Genomic DNA, 18,979 nt, shown 5'->3' with positions numbered 1-18,979 from the left:
TTAAAAATATCGAAAGAGCGTAGTATCATTCATCTCTAGCATTTGCTTCGGCGCGTAGTTTTTGTTTAACCGATACAAGACAACCAAAAGTTTCAGGTCATTTGCTTGAGGAGAACGATATGGACTTTGACAATGCGAAAGAGAACATTCAGCCGCTGGCCAGCGGTCGCAATGTGAGCCTTCTGCAGGCTTCTCTTAGCCAGGACTCCACCCACGGCCAGGAACTGCTGGCACAACGCAAGCAAATGGAGGAGGAGGTGCGCACCTACAAAGGCGCGGATCCTCTCGGTGCCTGGTACACGTTCATCTGCTGGATCGAGCAGAGCTATCCGGCGGGGGGCAGTGGCTCCGGTCTGCAGACTGTCCTACACCAGTGCCTCACCAAATTTGAAGACGACGAGCGCTACCGTCAGGACAAGCGGCTTATAAAGCTTTTCATTAAATTCGTGAGTAGCCGATGATATTTTAAACGATCACTCAACCACCGATTTTACTTCGTCACTTTTTAGATGGAGAAACAGAAGGACAAGATCGAGTTTTATCAGCAGATGTACAACAACGGGATCGGAACAATGCTGGCAGATTTCTACATTGCTTGGGCCTACAGCTACGACCTGAGCGGTAACATGCGCAAGGCCGACGAGATCTTTCGCTTAGGTCTAGAGTGCCGCGCAGAGCCCTTAGAGGATCTGAAGGAGGCCCACCACCACTTTGGCTATACGGTGGGCCAGCGCATGCTCTACAGCACTGGTGAAGAGGCCAACGCAGTAAACCAGGAACTTAACGAGCGACGGCTAGCACTGCAATCACTTCATGGTCGCCGGCAGCAGATCTCTAACAGCATCACCGTGGGCAGCATCCGTACCGGAGCAGCAGTTAAAAGCGGCCTCCCAGGCGTGGTTCAGGTGGGTGATTTTTTATTTCATGTTTACAAAGAACTTGGTTGGCTAGAGAAATCGGTTTCAAGTATAATTTTGCTTTTATAACTTATGTTTGATGCATGTTTAATGACTATCTTCTCTAGAATTCAGAAACAACAGAGAACGATAGAGAACGAGTCGGTTTCCTTGACTATCAGGTGCACCTTACCTTAATTTGTATTTGTATTTTATTAAACGGCTTAGGGTGAACCTGTCCAACTTTTTGGAGATCCCGCCGTTAAGCTCGATTTTTTCTAAGGGATTTTAAATCCACCTAAGCTTTTATATCAATATACAGTAGTAATAAAAAAGGTTTAAATCGAATAAAATTTCTTTAAAAATATACATTGTCATTCTGCAGGTCGAGCCTTCAACCACCACCAGTAGGCGCAATGTAGGTCGGAACGTTGAGGTGTTTAATGACGAAAATTCTGAGGGAAATATTCCGATCTCTAATTCTGAGACGGAGGTGAAGTCAAGCCTGCGATCCATTATCGACTCGGCTTGCAGTCAGGAGAATATAAAAGAACCGGTGGCCTGGAATAAGGCAAATGCTAAACGCCACAAACATGGAAAAATTTTCGGCAGTAACGCCTCGCCGGATCTGGGCTTTGATATACACGTTGACGAACAAGCAATGCCACCTATTACAAACTACGAGCGTCGTCTAGAACAACCATTTAGATTTCCGACAAACTTTGTGGCCAAGAACAGGCCTCAGGAACCGTGGGTGACGCCAGTTACTATTGAGGACGAGCCAAACGCAAGTGGACTGCCTTGCTATAACAAGTGTCTCCTCTACCCCCGCCCCAACATCGAGTTCTCGCCCGAAGAGTATCGAGCCTATTCCTTTTTGAAGCATCGCAACCCACAGCATCCATTTATCCATCGCAATGATGATTGGTGGGGCACTGGACGGGTGATCAGAGGAATTCGCTGCTATCCGAATTTCGCCAGATATTCTAAGCCACAAGATCTCGATGAGCTAGACAAGTTTTGGAAACCCCCACTGGTACCGGGCCTTCAGGTAGTTTTTGACAAAATTTACAACGAAGTTGAGCAAAAGGAGTACCAGCCAGAGGAGTTGTTGGCAGCTAAATGGATGGAAAAACGAAATGTGACAGTTCATGGTGACTTTGACATGGAAGAAACCGTTTGCTTGCCCGGAAACAAGATGCCACGCCGCAAGAGCTTCTTTCCCTCTTCCTTCAGAAAATCCATCATGCCACGCAGAGTTTCGTCTGTGCAGGAGGAGGATGAAAAGAAAGAGGATGAAGCCACTTTGATTGTAAAAGATATACCTTCTCAGGTGGCACCTAAGATACCTGAATCGCCGTGCGATCAAATAGATGAGCCAAAAATTAAAATATTTGAGGATTCCGGTTCTCCACGTGACAATTTTGCTGTACCGGCCGTTCCTGTTCCGAAAATAGAGATCTATGAAGACTCTGAAGAGCCGCAGCCAACTCCAAAAACAAGGCCGTTTTATGACGGAGATGAGACCTGCTCCACGCAAATGTTCAACATGTTCATAAAGTCGCAGGCAGTAAGCACTCCTAAGGGAACACAGAAACAGGCTCCGTCACGTCAATTTGGAACCGTGCTCAAAGAACTACCGCTACCAGAGGAGGCTGCTCATTCCGTCGAATCTCCAGTGGAGACTCGTTCTCCAACTTTGCGAAAGCAACTATCTACCATATTGGAAACCTCTGAGCACGGCACACAAAGCTTGGCGACGAGCGGTACCACCACTAAATCCACTATTACCTCCACGTCTTCACCCGGATCCAATGCTGTTTCTAAACTAGGCAGCAAGATTGAAGAGAACACTCCTGGACAAATGCGTCTGCAGCGCGTGATAAGTGCTGGTGTATCAGCAGTCCTTTCCGAGCCGGAAAAACCGGGTGGTGACAACTTTTTGCGCCGTGAGTTATGGGAGCCCAATGCGCCTAGCGTGCCTATGCTTAAGTCGTTGCGCTTCCAAGAGGATAAGACAGAGACTATCCCAAGACCTCTTGCTTGCTTTCAGGAAGATAAAACTGAAACACTCCCACAAATGCCGATCGCACTGCCGGAGAATTCTATGGATCATGGCTCACTGGGAGCTGAAAATTGTTTTTCCGCACCGCAACTTCCCACTTTGGAGGATGAAAGCGATTTGTGTGGATTGTTTGGAAAGACACCGCCGAAAACAAATATTTTTGGCTCTCCGAAGCGCAATTTCGATCCAACTTCACAGCTTTTTAAATCGACACAGGGCGATCGGAGATCCTTCGCAGTGACTGGCAACAAACTGGAGGCTGCGCCCAGCATCAGCAATCTGCAGGATTCCTTTATGTGCGACCTTTCCTTTGTGCCCGAAACGCAGCCTGAAGCTGTAGCAAAATCAGGGGCGATACAGAAGTTTGATATTTTTCTGGACGACACGCAGCCAAAGCTCACTAAGTCAAAACCAGTAGCTTTAATGGTCTCCAGCTTTGACTTAGACTGCACGCTGCCCGAAACGCAACAGGTGGCAATTAAGGAGCCAGGGACTCAACAGGAAAATATTGGGCACTCCCATATGATTGCCTCGTTTATGAAAGATTGCACAGAAATAGGCAGCTGTCCTTCACAGATGCCGGCTTCCGTTGTCAAAACGAATATTTCAAGCACATCGAATAAGATCAAATTTTCCAACGATTCCATGTCAGAATCGTCAAGGAAAGCCCCTGTGAATGAAAATGTCGGTATTTCAAAACAACCTGACGAGTTTTTCGAGCTTAACGCAGCTACTGAAATGTTTGCAACAAATATCAGTATGATAAAAAATTCCACACTGCTGATCCCTAACGCAAAGGTAGCAGAGGCGTCGGAACTAAGCATCTACTATAAGACAACTCCACTGACGCCGAAGCAATCGCACCGTTCCTGGTCGCAGTCTGATTTAGAAACTCCTCCGCGGGAAAACTTTGTTCACCCCACCTCAAACGGAGATCAAACTGTTTTGAACGAAACGCTGGCAGACGCTAATAAAAACCCTTTCAATGTAGAACTGATCAGCTCGCTACTCGAATCAATTGACTTTTCTATGTACATCGAAAAGCTGCCCCATTGTCAACTGGTTGGACACGTTAAGCGCCTACATCCTAACACCCACCTGGAAGTGCACAACGAAAAGTTTGAGGTGTCTAAAATGATAGGAAAGGGGGCTTATGGCTCGGTTTATGTAGGAAAGCATCTGAAATCTGGCAAGAAGGTCGCGCTCAAGCAGGAACGGCCCACTAACTACTGGGAGTTCTACATTTGTCTAGAGATTCACAGCCGGCTAACTAGTGAGCAAATGGTAAGGCATAACTAATAATATATGGACATTAAATCCGATTTTTCAAATAGTTTTTATTCCAAGTTTATTATCCTAGAATATTACCTATTCATATCATATAGAGGGATAATTATTAATACTTGTCACATGACACGAATTAACCGAATGCAAATTCTTTTACAGATTCCATCCTATGCACATATTGACTATGCACTGGTAGGAAATAATTCCAGTGTATACATCTCAGAGTTTTCAGACTATGGTTCTCTGATCGGTGTATGCAACAAGGTTAAGAGTGTCACTAACAGGAATATGGACGAGTATGTGGTAATGCATCTGAGTTGCCAAATGCTCGATATTGTGGATCACCTGCACGCCATGGGTATAATCCACGCCGACATCAAGCCGGATAACTTTCTACTTATGAAACCGTAATAACCAGAAAGCTTCTTCGTCAACACCAATAATATCACAGGTTTTTTCTGTTTCAGGATATGTGCGGATCCCAACGAAGTCAGCCTGCAGCTTATTGATTTCGGTGTGTCTATTGACATGAAGCTGTTTCCGGACAATCAGACATTCAACTATGTTCATCATGATGACCTATTCAAGTGCATTGAGATGAGAACGGGACGCCCATGGACTTACCAATTGGATTTATATGGTCTCGTAAGCGTTATGCATGTGCTGCTTTTCGGCCGCTATATGGAAGTAGTGCAGCGGTCTCCGAGCACGATTTGGATGCCGAAAACAAACGTGCCACGCTACTTTCAGCGCACAATGTGGGAAAACATCTTCCGCACTCTGCTTAACATTAGAGATTGTCGCACCATGCCTAATCTGCAGCAACTGCGTACGCAGCTTAAATGTGCGTTGGCCGAAAAGGAAAAATATGTTGCCGAGGCAATCAGCAAGTTTAACACGATATTGCAGAAATAGCTGTCTTCTTGTGCAAACATAGTAATATAAACATATTCACATTGCATACCTTAACACGTTCTTGTTAACTGGTTAATGGTTGCTATAAGTAATACGCAACTATTCTGTTTTAAAATTTAAAATAAAAAGAAAAGGTTTTTTAAAAGTGTGTGTGTGACTGTTTTGAAACCGTGGCACTTAACTAATAAAACACTGGCTATTCTAGAATGTGCATCATGGGTCATGGTTATATCGACTCGACTGTTTACCTTGATCAAGAATATAAATTTAGTTACGTTGGAAACGCGTAATTCTGACTGTTGCATACTTTTCAACGAATCTCAAATACCCTTTTATTCGGCGAAGAAACAACGATTTTTGAATCCTCCATTCGTTGCCCCTCATCTTTCAGCTGGGAGACGCTGCCATATACATATGTATTAATGACGGCAGCAGAATATCTTCTCACTAGATGCCATGAAACTTGGTTTATCAATCTTAGGGAAACGAGATCATTTCTTTTAATTGCAATGATTGCGGTAGGTGCTTATGAATCGCGGACTCGTTTGGCAGTCGTTTGTGTATTCCACACAAAATCTTATTCATCTTATTATGCAAGGACATGTCAAATTTTATTTTTGGCGACATATCTTACATTTTTTTCCATTAATTATGTATGTGTATACATATGTATTGATAGCGACACTATTCAATTTAAATAATATAATCATTTAATATGTCACACAAGTGCAAAAATGCATAAATTGGCAACGATGTTATTCTCTTTATTAAAAGTGGTCTATATGCGCAGATACTCGATCTTTCAAATCTCGGTATTTGTTAAAAAAAATGATGTGATTGCTAATAATAAAAAATGATTTATAATGAAAAAATTAAAGTGTTTATTTTCAATGTTTATATACTAGACTCGTTGAAACGTATGTAACAGATAGACGGAAACGTTTTGGACCATATAAAGTATATAAATTAAAAAATTAAATTATACCACAAAATCTAAAAATAAAACGGAAAAATGTACTTAACAAGCACAGCAACTATTTAGCAAATTTAATATTAACTAGATTAAGATATAATTGCATTGTAAACCAATATAGCTGTAGGTCCTGTAGCCAATGCTATACTATTTAAGTTAGTCTAGTTTTGTAAACTATTCTATCTATCATAATAAATAAATATTCCTGATCAGGATCAATCGAATCGATCTGGCCTTGTCTGTCCGTATGAACGTCGAGATCTGAGGAACTAGAAGGTTGAGATTAAGCAGCGCTAGTGTGTCAAGCAAGTTACAATGGATTTGGACCAACAATCCTTTAACATTCGGACTAGTTCTCAAATTCTAGTTCACTTTAAAAATTCAAACTACTGCTATCGATTAACATAATTTTTCTTTGGCAGTGCTAGTGCAGACGGAATATTCCCAATGTCACAGCTTACAACATCGATAACTATCGACATCTAACAACACTGAACACCACTATCTCTAACATTTAAATGTAAACAAGAGCGATAATGAACACAAAGAATTAGCGACGGAATATAGAATGTTTTGGTAGTTTCAAATGTAATGACCAGCAAAACATTCACCAGCAAAAATTCCTATGTAGATGTGTTACGGCATAATAAAACAGCGTCTTTAAGCTTATTGACTTGAACATTAAATCATTGTCCTTGTTGTTTTAGTTGGACTTGCAAGGACATCACATCGAAGATGATGAACTCAGCAGGCTATCTGAATGCACCTCCGTGGCAAATTAATAAATTGAAATATACATACATGTAATAATTACAGAAAATAATTTTCTCATGACTATACATTTTTGTAATTGGTGTAAATTGCTTGGTTAATTATACTTGTGCGCAATGATGTCATAGGTCTAGACTTTCATTGATTATATTTGAATATTATTTACTGAATAGTCATTTCGATAACATTTTACAGGATTTATTAGTTAGCAGGTTTTCATTTGTAATTGTCTGTTGAAGACTTATCTATTTGCTTAAATGAATAACATATGTATATTCTCATATAACAGAGTATCTCTTGAATTGAGTCCACATAAACCGCTTTCTCTTTTTGAAACTAAGCGATCTGGTCTAGCAGAATTTTGGCTAATGAACGATTGTGAGTTTTTACACAAAAAGTCCCACCGCTTACTAGATGACTGGCGAAAAGGGAGTGCGTGTGATTGAATGTTTATATCATGAATGTTTGCTTATAAAAGTAGTCGGTAGACAGTATCAAGTTTGGAATGCGGCAGGTAGCATCCAGCTATCGCTTTGGGTAATCGGTACTTTGATAAAACTTATTAGCCAAAGACCCAATCTTGATGTCTAATTGCAGTCATATACGCTATATGGTGGGCAGAGCTTTAAATGATACGCTCAGACACATTTTAGCTATCGACGCGGTGGGAAGTGAGTGTTTTGCTGACGGCTTAACTATTTTTTTTAAAAACTTATGTAGCAAGAGGCGATTTTTTCTTCCGTTGGACATTTTCTAAGTATTCAAGTAATAAACTGCGTCAACAGAATGAGGGACAACGAAAAAGGTAAATTATTGAATAAACAAACAGTAGTGACGATTAATATAGCTTCTTAACGAACGAAAGTTGTTGCCTAGTACGGAAACAAAATCGTAATTTTACATTACAGTTTATATATGGATTTCAAATCCATATATGTATGTAGATATACGGATAAATACATAAATACATGTACTCAGCGAACTGGTCCAAAAATGATATATGTATGTACTTTGTTCAGCCATAAACATACATATGTATTTCTTGAAAGTAGTTTGTTAATATTATGGTTTAAGAAAACTGTATTACATGATAAGCCAAAATACAAAAGGGAATGATATTGTCGAATTTCCTGACTATCACATACCCATTACTCAGCTAGTGTAAAGGCAAACGCGAAAGTTCATAATTTTTGTGGGATATTTAAATATTGCTTAAAAGTGTGGGCGTGACCGGTTTGAAGGGTTATGGCGTTAGAGCGGGCGTAGCAAAAAGTTTTTTTTTGGAAAATCTATAGAAATTTACAAGACTAATAAATGTGGAAAAATAGCACAAAAGTGGCAGTTTTGTGCGGTTTTTGGGCGTTAGAGGGGGCGTGTCGACATGCGTCTATGTTTCCAGAATCTGTGTGCTGAATCTCAACCTTCTAGTTTTTATAGTTCCTAAGATCTACGGACAGACGGACATGACCAGATCGACTCGGCTATTGATCCTGATCAAGAATTTATATAATCTATATGTTCGTAAACACTGCCTTCTATCTGTTGCACACTCGTCAACGAATCTAGTATACCCTTTCACTTTACGAGTAACGGGTATAAAATTGTATATTGCAATCTTAAAAAATGTTAAATGTTATAATGTAGTTATGAATGATAAAAAACTAAAAAGCATCCTTTTTTAGGGTTAACTCCTATTTACCAGAACGGATTCAGAAAGAGCGACGACTTTCAACGGACTTAAGAATTTTAAAACTAAAGTTGAACTATGTTTTAAATATTTATTTTTTCAGCTTGAAATTCCGAATTAGTCGGGTTCTTTAGCAAGAAACAAAGACTTGAAGTTTCGACTTTACCTGTTTTGCAGCCTGAATACTAGGCCTAAAGCTGTATTTACCACGGAATTCAAATTAAACTTAACGTAATATAAAAAAATAATACCTCAAATCAAGCCCATATATGCCCTTTAAAATCGTTTTAAAACGCCGTATGCGCTAAATAGCTTAGTTCATAAGTCATAGTCACTTCAAAATCAAATACCCGTTTTTCTGGTAAAAAAATATTCTTCATTTCTAATAAGTAGGTTTTCATACATTCATATAAATATATTTATATATATATATATATATATATATATATTATATTTATTGGCCTTTAGCAGGCAAAATCAGTAACAGACCCAGTTGGGATTTTCTATATATCAAGAAAACTATCAGCAATAGAGTGCGTTTTAGTTCCTCGGCTATCTGATACCCTTTGCTCTGCTAAGGGAGTCCTGGGGCAGATGCAGATATACTCTAATGTCATTGAACTTGGTAAACTTTAGGTATTACAAACCGTTTAAGTAATGGAAGGATTTGTAAAATTTGTGGTGTTTCGCTAAATGTTGGCTTGATCAATATTAACTGCCAAGAATATTACTCAATTTTTGGACTTTAGAGAGGACACTAAAGAACGTCGAAACTATTATTTATTTTACATATACATATAATACATATATTTACATATATACATATATAGTGAAGAAATCAAAACCGAAGTTAAACAACAGAACGCTATAGTTCCCGACTATCAGATACCCGCTTGTCCGAGTGTCTTAAAATTGGCGATCTTGAGAGAAATAATCAAAAAAAGGCAACATATTTTTTTAAGGTTTTAGTCTGACATCTTTTAAACGGTTTGTGGGCTTGTCAAAAATGTTATTGGCATATCGATATAAATTATACGCTTTACAGTGGTGTCTGTTTAAGCAAACTTGCGCTGCGTTTAATCTTGCATTCTTAATCTTTTATAGCTCTGTAGTGACCAGATATACTTTCAACAAATCTAGTACACCCTATTATTGTTTGAGTAACGGTAAGGGAATGACTTATACGAGAATGACATTCAAGCCAAGTTATCAGTAGCTAGCTAATAGCTATTATTGTTGGGCAATTCCACTATTATCGTTATCAGAGTAGTATCGTTATTAGAAGCCGACATAGAACAAAATTTCAGCATTTTACAAATTCAATTCTCTATTTCTAAGAGAAAAGATGTCATAATTAGGAAAACGAATCCGAACTATTGTATAATAATTTTCTAAATCTACTGGTATTTGCCTTAAATAAAAGCAAAGAACAAAAATTAAGTAGACGTTTCTTTTGTTTTATACTTCACTTTCCTCTTAAAAAAACGAAAAGCACACAGTGGATAGCAATATAAACATAGTTTTTTTTGCTAAACTTGAGTGAATATTCATTGTGCACCATAAAATAAAGAACTTATTCTTAACTCAAGAAATTTCACCCTAAAAGTAAGCAAAAAAAAGTATTGGCGTCTTTTTAGAGTTTTTTTTTTTTAAATGTACCGAAAAAAAGTGATTTAGGGCGATTTTGCATTTTTATCAGTGTAAAGGGAGATGGTAACCGGTAATGGCTCAGTTTCGATGCGCTTAAATAAGCATTTCGTTTTGAGTCCAATATATCTTAAGGTTTTAAGGTCCACTCTGGAGCTTCGACGCGTACTGATCGTTGTGAGGAGGCCAGAGTGGATCATTTCACCATAGCTTGTTGTTAGTGGCTTTGCCTCTTGTCGCGTAGTTGGCGGGGTTCTGATGCGGTTTTCTTGAAGACGAGTGAGCTTAAGTCGAGAAATCCTCCTTGATACCGAGCTGCATCTGCGTGAGCTACACAACCCTACACAACAGTAGCTGCATCTGAAACTACATATTTAGCGTGGAATCCTCAGGTTTGTGATGATGTTGATGAAGATATCTATCTTAGATGATAGATAGAAGATAGATACCAGAGTAGTGGGAAAGAATGTCGTCCGCTGCGGGGGCGATTGTATTTGTTGACCATTGATCATTTGAAGTGTAGCCAATCCTCGAGTAGTTTCAGCATTGATGGAAGATATTTCAGAAATACGGATCCTCGAGGACAGCTTTGACTCGCTATATAATACCCGTCAGGCACATATACCAATATGTTCATTGTTATCCCAGAGGTTTGGGAGCTTCTCTACGCAATTTCTGCAGAAACAATTGATGGGCCATTTGTGGTAGATGGATGGAGAAGGATGGACGAGAATGTCCATCTTAGGTTCCACCAGGGTGTCAACGTTTTAGTACAAAAAGATTCCCGCTCACAAGTTGTTAAAAACACAGTCACTGTATGGTGCCACTGGCACTCTGTAGGAGGATCAAAATACTTATAAGGACTACTATTTTTATACCAGTAAAGATTCTAAATGGTTGGTCAAGAAGTTGATAATTCTTTCCGCACTAGGACCCGTCATCGGCATCCGACACATGCAGGCCCTCCTCTTATTCTTGGCCATCGTCGTGAACTACACAGCCCGGCTCAGCGTTAGCGTAGCAATAGTTGCTATGACGGATGCGGCCACTACTAACTTGGACTTTCCTGTGAGTACAATATGAAATGAGTCCGATATGATTATCTTTAATCAAATAAATTGCGACTAAAGGAGTACAACTGGAATGGTGTGCAGCAATCATACATTCTGTCCAGCTTCTACTGGGGATACATCGTCACTCAATTTCCAGCCGGTTTTCTCGTTCGCCGCTTCGGGGCTAAGGCGGTGCTGCTCGTCCCCACGCTGGCTACGGCCGTCCTGAGCGGTCTCACACCGTATTGCGTGGCCTGGGGTGGCTGGCAGGCTTTTTGCACCATCCGGATTGTGGAGGGTCTTTTTCAAGGTCTAATCTTTCCGTGCATACATGAGCACCTGGCCAAGTGGTCTCCGCCAGAGGATCGAAACCGACTGGGCGCCTTTGCGTACTCTGGAGCCGACTGCGGATCAGTGCTGGCCATGGCTAGCAGCGGTCTTATTGCGAATGGATCAATGGGCTGGCCTGGAATTTTCTACGTGTCGGCGGGCACTTGCGGGCTGTGGTGCCTACTGTGGGTGCTATTCGGCGCTAACAACGCGCCCAGTTCCCGGCTAATCGGTTCCCGGGAACGGGAGCACATCGAGCGCTCTATGAAGCGGCAGGATGGCTTTCACGCACAGAAGATTCCAATCCCGTGGCGGGCCATCTGGTCATCCAGTCCGTTCTACGCACTGTTGGTGGTACGGAGCGCTCAGGGCTGGGCCAACTCCACCATGCAACTGCAGACACCGTCCTACATGCACGGCGTCCTGGAGATGGACATTAAAAGCAACGCTCTCTACTCGGCCCTGCCCTTTCTGGCCATGTGGGGTATGTCGTATGTATACCTGGTTTTCGCAGATGTGGCCATGTCGAGGCAATGGATGTCCCTAACCACGCTGCGCAAGTCAATTAACACCGTTTCCTATTGGGGACCTGCGGCGGCCCTTATTGGGATTGGCTTTCTGGATAAGAGCCAGACAACTCTGGCCATCGCACTGATGACAATCAACGCTGGCCTAAATGCTGGCTCTGGGATTGGCAGCATCCTGACCATTATCGACATGTCCCCAAACCATTCTGGAATGCTAATGGCAATAGTGAATGGCATTGGCAACATCTTTCCGCTCCTAACGCCGCTCTTAGTGGGAGTCATTGTCACTGAATCGGTGAGTAAGGGTATTAAAGGTATTTTTCTCAGACTTTTATACTGCAATAGGAAGGCGAGTTGAAATGCGGGTTTTCAATATATTGAAGATTTATGCCAATTTTACGATAAAAGTAAATTATTATTTTATGGTTATCTTTCGTTCAGAAGAAAAAATTTAATAATTTTAATTTAACTAGGCGCTGAGGTGGGAAGGTTTATGTTAAAATTATATGAAGCAAGTCTATAATTTAATATGTGCTTGCGTTTCTTAGGACTCACGAAGCCAGTGGCAGATTGTGTTTGCCATGACCGCTGTGGTTTTTTTCATTGGCAACCTGGTGTACCTGATTTGGGGCACCACTGATCAGCAGGCGTGGGATGCCGAAGACTATTTGCAGGCGAAGGACCCGGAGAGCGAGTCAAATGCCCATCAAATGGAGTTCAAGTCAAGGACGGATTCAGAGGCTAAGGCAGATATAAAAGCAGAATGATTCGCGAATGGAATTCCGGGATCGCGCCTGAAGCCGCAGGGAAGTGCGAAATGAAAATCTGATCTATCTGGCAAGCGCTGTCTGAATGCATATTTGGCGTAGTAGAGTATGCCATTTTAATTAAAAATTCTTAAAACGTTTCGCTGCGCCCTTGTATTTTAATTTCTTGTTTGTACGCATTTCTTTCGCTAACCGGCGAAATTTAATAGAAAATCCTTACTATTTCTTTGAATGAATTCATTTTCTATTTCTGCCCGCATTTGCATGCGAACAGCGCAGCGGGGCAGATGGAAAGAGTAGAGCCAAACTACACTTAAAGTTGTCTTGTAATCAAACAATTGGCTTAAAAAGCTCTATCTTTACTATGGCCACTGTTTAATTTATAAACCATTATGCTCCTATTAACATTAGTTTTAGTTATCATGCGTTTATCATTCTATCCAAATGTAATTTAATATATTGTTTCGATCTAGTTCGATCTATTACTCAAAATAATAGTATTAAAAATTTGGTTTTCAAATACTTTCTTCATACTCGCGTAAGGCATGCTGGTTCCGGATCAAATTCGATCTCTTCAGCGTATGCCCGTTTTTCTTTTCAGTGCAGCTAAGGCAACAAGACACCAGCTCCGGCTTACCAACTGTCCGAACAACCCTCTCGACCCACCAAGACCATTCCCATTCCCATCAGCATGCTTATCCTTGTCCTCGTCCTGGTCAGTCAGTCAACACTGAGCGGCGGATGGCAAACAACAAGGAAAAAACTTTGCACACAAATCAGAAAAATGGACACTTGGTAGAATTTATGCACGAACGCGTGCGCACAGTACGTCGCAAGGAACCGCTCGCCAGTAGGCGGCAGAAGGCAACTGGACGACGAGTGAGCCTGCGGGGATGGGGAGGACTCCTGCCAAAAGAGGCTTATGGCCAGCAAGTGGCTGCGGCACGTTTTCCAGGCCCGACAAAAACCAAAACCGAAACCAAAACGAAAATGTTTTTTCAATTAAAATCGTTGCGGAGCGAGCGAAAAATTCATTTGAATTGCCCCATCGCTGTCATGTTCCCGCGACTACCTTCCTCTTTACCCACCCATTGCTCCAAATACCACCAAGCCGCACTGCCCCAATGGAAAGTCATAAATGGCCCCTCGCCCAAACATACGGCGATACGGGTATATAAAAGTGCGTATGGCACAAAAGCGCCAGGACTCGCAGTGTCCTTGCAGTAAGTAAACGAACATGGTATTTAAGCTCGCCAAAAGGCAATTCCATTGTTATCAAAGCTCTTTAAGTAATTATGAATTGAATTGAGGAATCGAACTAGAACAATTTCTAGCCGAAATTTTTTTTTTTAATTAGATGAACAATAGTTGAAAGCAAAGAGTTAGGCTCTATTCGGAGTTAGTGCCAAGTGGAATCTATCTTTAAATGTTTAAGCAATCTTAAGAAATGCAAATGCATCTTCATTTGCCCGGAGGAGTTATAAAGCATATATAGTTTCGATTAGAAACACTAGTCGAGTCCATCTGGCCGTGTCCATCTGTCTGTCGGTCTAATCGGTTCATATGAATTTTACGATACACTATTTCACACTTTTGGTGCTACAACAGCACCTACAGAATTTAAAAGGATCCCAGGATCAGCGATGAAAAGGCTTTTCGATTACAGTTACATAGATCGTTGAAGCCTAATTTATAAAACTTCCTAAAATTACAAAGGAATGGCTTGGTTGTCTCATTGCTATTTCGTGGTAGAGTTGGCTTTATATTAAATGGACATCTGCTTCGGGAGCATCACCTTTGATTTAAAACCCAAAGCGACGAGAGGAGCCACCTCTGAGGGATGGCGTCCTCGCGTCTCTGGCAAGTAGCGTTTCGTCAGGCCAAATATCAGGAGGCAGGTCACCGAGAAGGGCAAAAAAACTAAGGCGCCCCAGAGGTTCTGCATCGTGGGGAACGCCATTCCGATAATAAAGTTGCACAGCCAGTACGCCAAGCTTCCCAACGACATGGCGGCTGGACGGGTAGCCAGTTCAAACAGTTCTGTCAAGTGTCAAAAATCAAATAAAAGAAACCTGATAAGATAAAATTTTAAATAGTGCAACGCACCTGCTCCGATGAAGAACGGCATTGGGCCCAGACCAAATTGGAAGAAGAAAATGTACAGGAAAATGCAGCCAATGCAGCCCATACCAAACCAGCTGTAGCTCTCCTAAGGTATAAGAAAATAATAATTAACCCAATGACTATTTGTTTTTAACAAAACTTACGATGAAGAAGAGCATTATGGCAAACAAAAGCAGAAAGACTGCGCAGAAGAATGTGGAGAAAAGCATCAGTGGTCGGCGATTGACTCGTTCCAGCAGCACGGGGCCCAGCATGGAGGCGAACAAATTGAGGGAACCCGCACCTAGGTTGGCCCACTCAGAAGCCTGACTGGAAAGACCCGCCTTTCGGAAAATGGAGACGGAGTAGTAAAATATCTGCAGGGACAAACGAGAGGTGAATCACTTTTTAGTCGCTCCGCAGGCTGCACCGTACGTACAGCATTAATGCCAGACAGCTGTTGGCCACCAAGAAAGGCGCAGACGATGATCAGCGGAAGTCGCAATTGGGGGTCACGCAGGACCTGCATCAAACTGCTGGTCTTCACCTCGCAAGCAGATTCCTGCTCCATCTCTTCCATCTCGGCCTTCAGTGCGGCGCTGCCAGCCGTGTAACCCCTTAGTAGCTGAAGCTGGCGACGAGCATCCTCCTTACGACCTTGGACGATGAACAACCACTTGGGGCTCTCAGGATACCACCTAAAAGGTGCATAACACACAAGCACGAGAAGACCGTAGAATGCGAGGCCGAAGTGCCAGTTCTCAGGACCTCCAAGCACCGAGCGCAGGCTGCAGACCTGCGCAATCACCACCCCCAAGGTCAAGCCCATTGGACAGAGGGGAGCCAAGGTGCTGCGCTGGGAGAGAGCCGAGATTTCGCTGTGCCACATGGACATAAAGGATGTTAGCAGACCGCCGGCCAGACCAACCATCATCCGACCCAGCAGAAGGAGCTCCACGGAACGCAACGGTCGACATGCGTAAAAGCTAATGGCTCCCAGACCCAGAAGGAGGCCACAGATGAAGAAGCAGCCGCGACGTCCGAACCGATTGGCCATGGTGGCTCCAACAACTGATCCAATGGCGCCTCCAACGAGGAATATGGAGACTATGGCAGACCACAGTATTTCCAACCCCGCATCACTTAAGTTCAGGTCATAGCTGGCAATCAGTGTCTCGTTGCACCAGGAGCGCATGAGCTGGCCAAATGGGAGATGAACTTGTGCGGTGCTGACAAATTTAAAGAGTACTCACTTCAGCGGGACTATTCATCACTCCTGTGCAATAGCCCACGGGAACCGCCGCACCAAGCGACGATCCGATTGCCGCCCAATTGAGGGACCAGCTCCACTGGGGCCGCTCCTCCTGGAAACGGGGACTGTTGGGACATTTCCCACGATATTGGGGTTCCTTTGCCTTACCTGCTTGCCATTTTCGTGTGCCATTAGCGGCGCCTCTGAGAACGTTAATGATTGCTCCTGAAGCGATTCGCCGACTTTTGGCTTTGCCATTGCGTATTTCGTGGGTGGTGGTGTTTCTTATGGCGCTTTTGTGAGCGGAATGCTGGTGAATGGAGTATTGCGGATCGTATATCATTCGCCGCGACGGAGACGGCATTTTTCCACTGAGAAGTCGGTTATCAAGCGCAGAGATAACCGATGGCATAGTCGCACAAATGCGCTAAGGGCAGGGCATACCGTGCTTATAATTAAAGCGTTGGGATGCCTTCGGCGTCTTATGGCTTCATCTTTGAGATATACAAGGTGCTTTATTTGAATTCGCTAATCATTATCACGATGGTAATGAATGGCGATAAATACGCCAGCGTATCACAGAACCCACAATAAAAGCCTAAACCTACTTATCTGTCATTTACATTATATTACGTTAGTAGGTTGCCAAAGTTGCCAAAGTAATGCACGTGCAGTAGCACAATACGGAAATGTGTGATGAGATAACAATAAAAATAAACTACATATACTTTTATTTATTAAGGCAACTGTTCGCATATCGGAATATGTTATGTTATAATTTATTTAGTTTTTCACAATTTGAAAACTTTTTAGGGTAAAGTTTCTTTATTTAATCAACAGAATATATCACATTTATACATTTACATTATAACGATATATGTACCACTTGTGCAATGTTGCTAGCCACAAAAAATACTTAAAATAATTTATTTAACTATAATCAAATAGTGTAAATAAAAACAAAACCCGAAAGGAAGCTAGCTTCGAATAGCTTTTTATTGTATATATGTATATATATATTAAATATCGCATAAGAACACTTTATGATCAAGAGCAACAAAAGCTTTTTAATTATTTTCCCAACTATTCCCATCGCATGATACCTGCAATAGAAAGAAGTCTTTTATGAAAGTTTCATGCATGTTGTATTTTAACTGAGAAATTATTTGGTATGAGTAAAAACTGACGGACGTACAGAATGACAGACGGACGTGGCTATATCGACCCGGCTGTTGATACTGACCAGCAATACATTATTTAATGTCTCCATTGATGCGTTGCAATATTCTGACCAAAGTCAGTAACTATCTGCAAGAATATAAAAATGTAACAAATAAATGAGAAACGGTGTATTTGTGTTCCTCGACTATTGTATATCCATTACTCAGATGAAAATGCGAGCGAGTAAAATCAAAATTCTTTCGAAATATCTCCAGAAATTAGAAGAAAAAATAATACATTTGAAATACCGATAGAAATATGCTATAAAATATATTAAAATAAAAAACCCAAACCATTTTGACCTTATTGTGGGTGAGAAAGCCTTTTCCGGCATGTGGGCGTTAAAGTGGACGCATTCCACTCGATCCACTTGTCAATACAAAACAATTTAGGATTTCTCAAATATTTCGACGTGGTCTACAATATTTTTGGCAGTTATTTGTCTAGTTAATTTCTATCGGTATGCGAACAAAATTTTGCCACGTCCATTCTAACGCCCATAAGCCGCCAAACTCTGTCACTCAAACACTTTTTGAAAAATGTTTTCGCAGCTTTTATTTCGTTTTATTATTTGTCTGGCCAATTTCTATCGGTATACCAAAAACATTTTGGCCACACCAAAATTTTAGATTTTTTAAATTAGTTTTGTCAATTGCTATAGATATGCTACGAAACTGGTGAAATTTCTCCCACCATCTAAGTAATGGGTATCTGAAATTCGGAATTCGACAATGGCGGTCCATTTTAGTTTATATGTACATATATTAACTGAGAGCACAGCGTTAGTAGGAACGGACGATTAAAGCTAGATCATCTTGACTATCAAAATCGAAAGTATACATACCTTGTAGGGTACACCGTATACCGTATCCTTTTTTTGGTGTACCGTATTTGGTACACTCTTTTTAGTGCACGAGAAACTATTTTTGGTCTAAGATTGGACATTTCCTCTCCATGTATTTGAATATTCAGCAAATTTTTGACAAAAATGGCTAGTTTCATTGAAAAAAGTAACGTTTTTAGTAAACGATGCACATTTGACATAAGATAACTTACTCTCCAATATTCTAGTGGGTCACAATTGCCTCCCCACACGTTGACGTTTTATGCTTTGAGATCACAAGGATACTTTTAGCGAGAAAAGTTGGTGGAGATACTATCGTAATTTGGGTTTATAAAATGTAAATTATTGAGTGTTGGAATTTACAATATGAAAAACGGATTCGCGCATTTTTATAAGAATCAAATTATTTTGCGTTACTCAACAACTGGCTTGGGGTGCTTCTTTTTGTCATCGATTTAAGGGACACCTGATGAAAAAAAATCGCTGTGCAATTAAATATATGTATGTTCTAGCATCTCCTTATTAAGACGCTAATTTGTCAAGCCGCATCGCTTTATGCACCGAAGAGCACTGAAGTGCAACTTCAGCTCAGAACAACTTTTGTACTTTAACCATTTGTTCCCGTTCCTGCGGATGAAGTCG

The 18,979-nt window shown here is 41.4% G+C and overlaps 3 protein-coding genes, 1 long non-coding RNA gene and 1 other non-coding gene across 8 annotated transcripts, besides 6 other annotated features; 4 read left to right on the top strand and 1 right to left on the bottom strand.

Moving 5' to 3' along the window:
* Positions 1-17: 17 nt before the first annotated feature.
* On the top strand, positions 18-5,304 carry BubR1 (Bub1-related kinase). The gene is made up of 5 exons (NM_058034.4): positions 18-446; positions 510-905; positions 1,282-4,245; positions 4,408-4,655; positions 4,716-5,304. Exons 1-5 carry the CDS (start codon positions 120-122, stop codon positions 5,161-5,163), a joined length of 4,383 nt encoding a protein of 1,460 aa, NP_477382.1. The 5' UTR covers positions 18-119; the 3' UTR covers positions 5,164-5,304.
* An 81-nt stretch (positions 5,305-5,385) lies between these two features.
* Positions 5,386-5,484: a mobile genetic element.
* Positions 5,485-6,062: 578 nt separating this feature from the next.
* Positions 6,063-6,426: a mobile genetic element.
* Positions 6,132-6,335: a mobile genetic element.
* A 230-nt stretch (positions 6,427-6,656) lies between the features above and the next one.
* Positions 6,657-7,006, top strand: lncRNA:CR44127 (long non-coding RNA:CR44127). 2 transcript variants are annotated; one of them, NR_073835.2, is made up of 2 exons: positions 6,657-6,724; positions 6,844-7,006. It is a non-coding gene; the product is annotated as a long non-coding RNA:CR44127 (long non-coding RNA). The 2 variants fall into 2 exon arrangements; NR_073836.2 differs by having other exon boundaries at positions 6,657-7,006.
* Positions 7,007-7,546: 540 nt separating this feature from the next.
* Positions 7,547-14,128, top strand: CG7881 (uncharacterized protein). Of its 2 annotated transcripts, none has more exons than NM_001299215.1 (4): positions 7,547-7,712; positions 11,173-11,309; positions 11,372-12,445; positions 12,699-14,128. In NM_001299215.1, exons 1-4 carry the CDS (start codon positions 7,694-7,696, stop codon positions 12,915-12,917), a joined length of 1,449 nt encoding a protein of 482 aa, NP_001286144.1. In that variant the 5' UTR covers positions 7,547-7,693; the 3' UTR covers positions 12,918-14,128. The 2 variants fall into 2 exon arrangements, with proteins under 2 accessions (NP_001286144.1, NP_610190.2); NM_136346.2 differs by having other exon boundaries at positions 12,699-13,405.
* Positions 8,012-8,506: a mobile genetic element.
* Positions 9,454-9,486: a mobile genetic element.
* A 91-nt stretch (positions 14,129-14,219) lies between the features above and the next one.
* On the bottom strand, positions 14,220-16,782 carry CG7882 (uncharacterized protein). 2 transcript variants are annotated; one of them, NM_136345.2, is made up of 6 exons: positions 16,441-16,782; positions 16,274-16,384; positions 15,460-16,218; positions 15,185-15,397; positions 15,024-15,126; positions 14,220-14,957 (listed from the first exon to the last, which is right to left on the bottom strand). In NM_136345.2, exons 1-6 carry the CDS (start codon positions 16,528-16,530, stop codon positions 14,683-14,685), a joined length of 1,551 nt encoding a protein of 516 aa, NP_610189.2. In that variant the 5' UTR covers positions 16,531-16,782; the 3' UTR covers positions 14,220-14,682. The 2 variants fall into 2 exon arrangements, with proteins under 2 accessions (NP_610189.2, NP_724438.1); NM_165450.3 differs by having other exon boundaries at positions 14,586-14,957; positions 16,441-16,684.
* asRNA:CR46269 (antisense RNA:CR46269) lies at positions 15,104-16,815 on the top strand. The gene has a single exon (NR_133105.1).
* Positions 16,816-17,943: 1,128 nt separating this feature from the next.
* Positions 17,944-18,229: a mobile genetic element.
* Positions 18,230-18,979: the final 750 nt, after the last annotated feature.

This window comes from Drosophila melanogaster, chromosome 2R (assembly GCF_000001215.4).
Source record: "Drosophila melanogaster chromosome 2R".
Lineage (NCBI taxonomy): Eukaryota > Metazoa > Arthropoda > Insecta > Diptera > Drosophilidae > Drosophila > Drosophila melanogaster.
The sequence above is the reverse complement of the archived record's forward strand: the minus strand, read 5'-3'. Positions and strand labels throughout refer to the sequence as shown.

Coding starts and splice junctions, on each gene's coding strand:
- CG7881 (NM_001299215.1), top strand. Junction 11,310..11,371: donor CTACTAACTTGGACTTTCCT/GTGAGTACAATA, acceptor TTGCGACTAAAG/GAGTACAACTGGAATGGTGT. Junction 12,446..12,698: donor GAGTCATTGTCACTGAATCG/GTGAGTAAGGGT, acceptor TGCGTTTCTTAG/GACTCACGAAGCCAGTGGCA.
- CG7882 (NM_136345.2), bottom strand. CDS start 16,530: ATGGCAAAGCCAAAAGTCGGCGAATCGCTTCAGGAGCAATCATTAACG. Junction 16,219..16,273: donor TGATGAATAGTCCCGCTGAA/GTGAGTACTCTT, acceptor CCATTTGGCCAG/CTCATGCGCTCCTGGTGCAA. Junction 15,127..15,184: donor CCATAATGCTCTTCTTCATC/GTAAGTTTTGTT, acceptor CTTATACCTTAG/GAGAGCTACAGCTGGTTTGG.
- BubR1 (NM_058034.4), top strand. CDS start 120: ATGGACTTTGACAATGCGAAAGAGAACATTCAGCCGCTGGCCAGCGGT. Junction 906..1,281: donor GCCTCCCAGGCGTGGTTCAG/GTGGGTGATTTT, acceptor GTCATTCTGCAG/GTCGAGCCTTCAACCACCAC. Junction 4,246..4,407: donor GGCTAACTAGTGAGCAAATG/GTAAGGCATAAC, acceptor ATTCTTTTACAG/ATTCCATCCTATGCACATAT.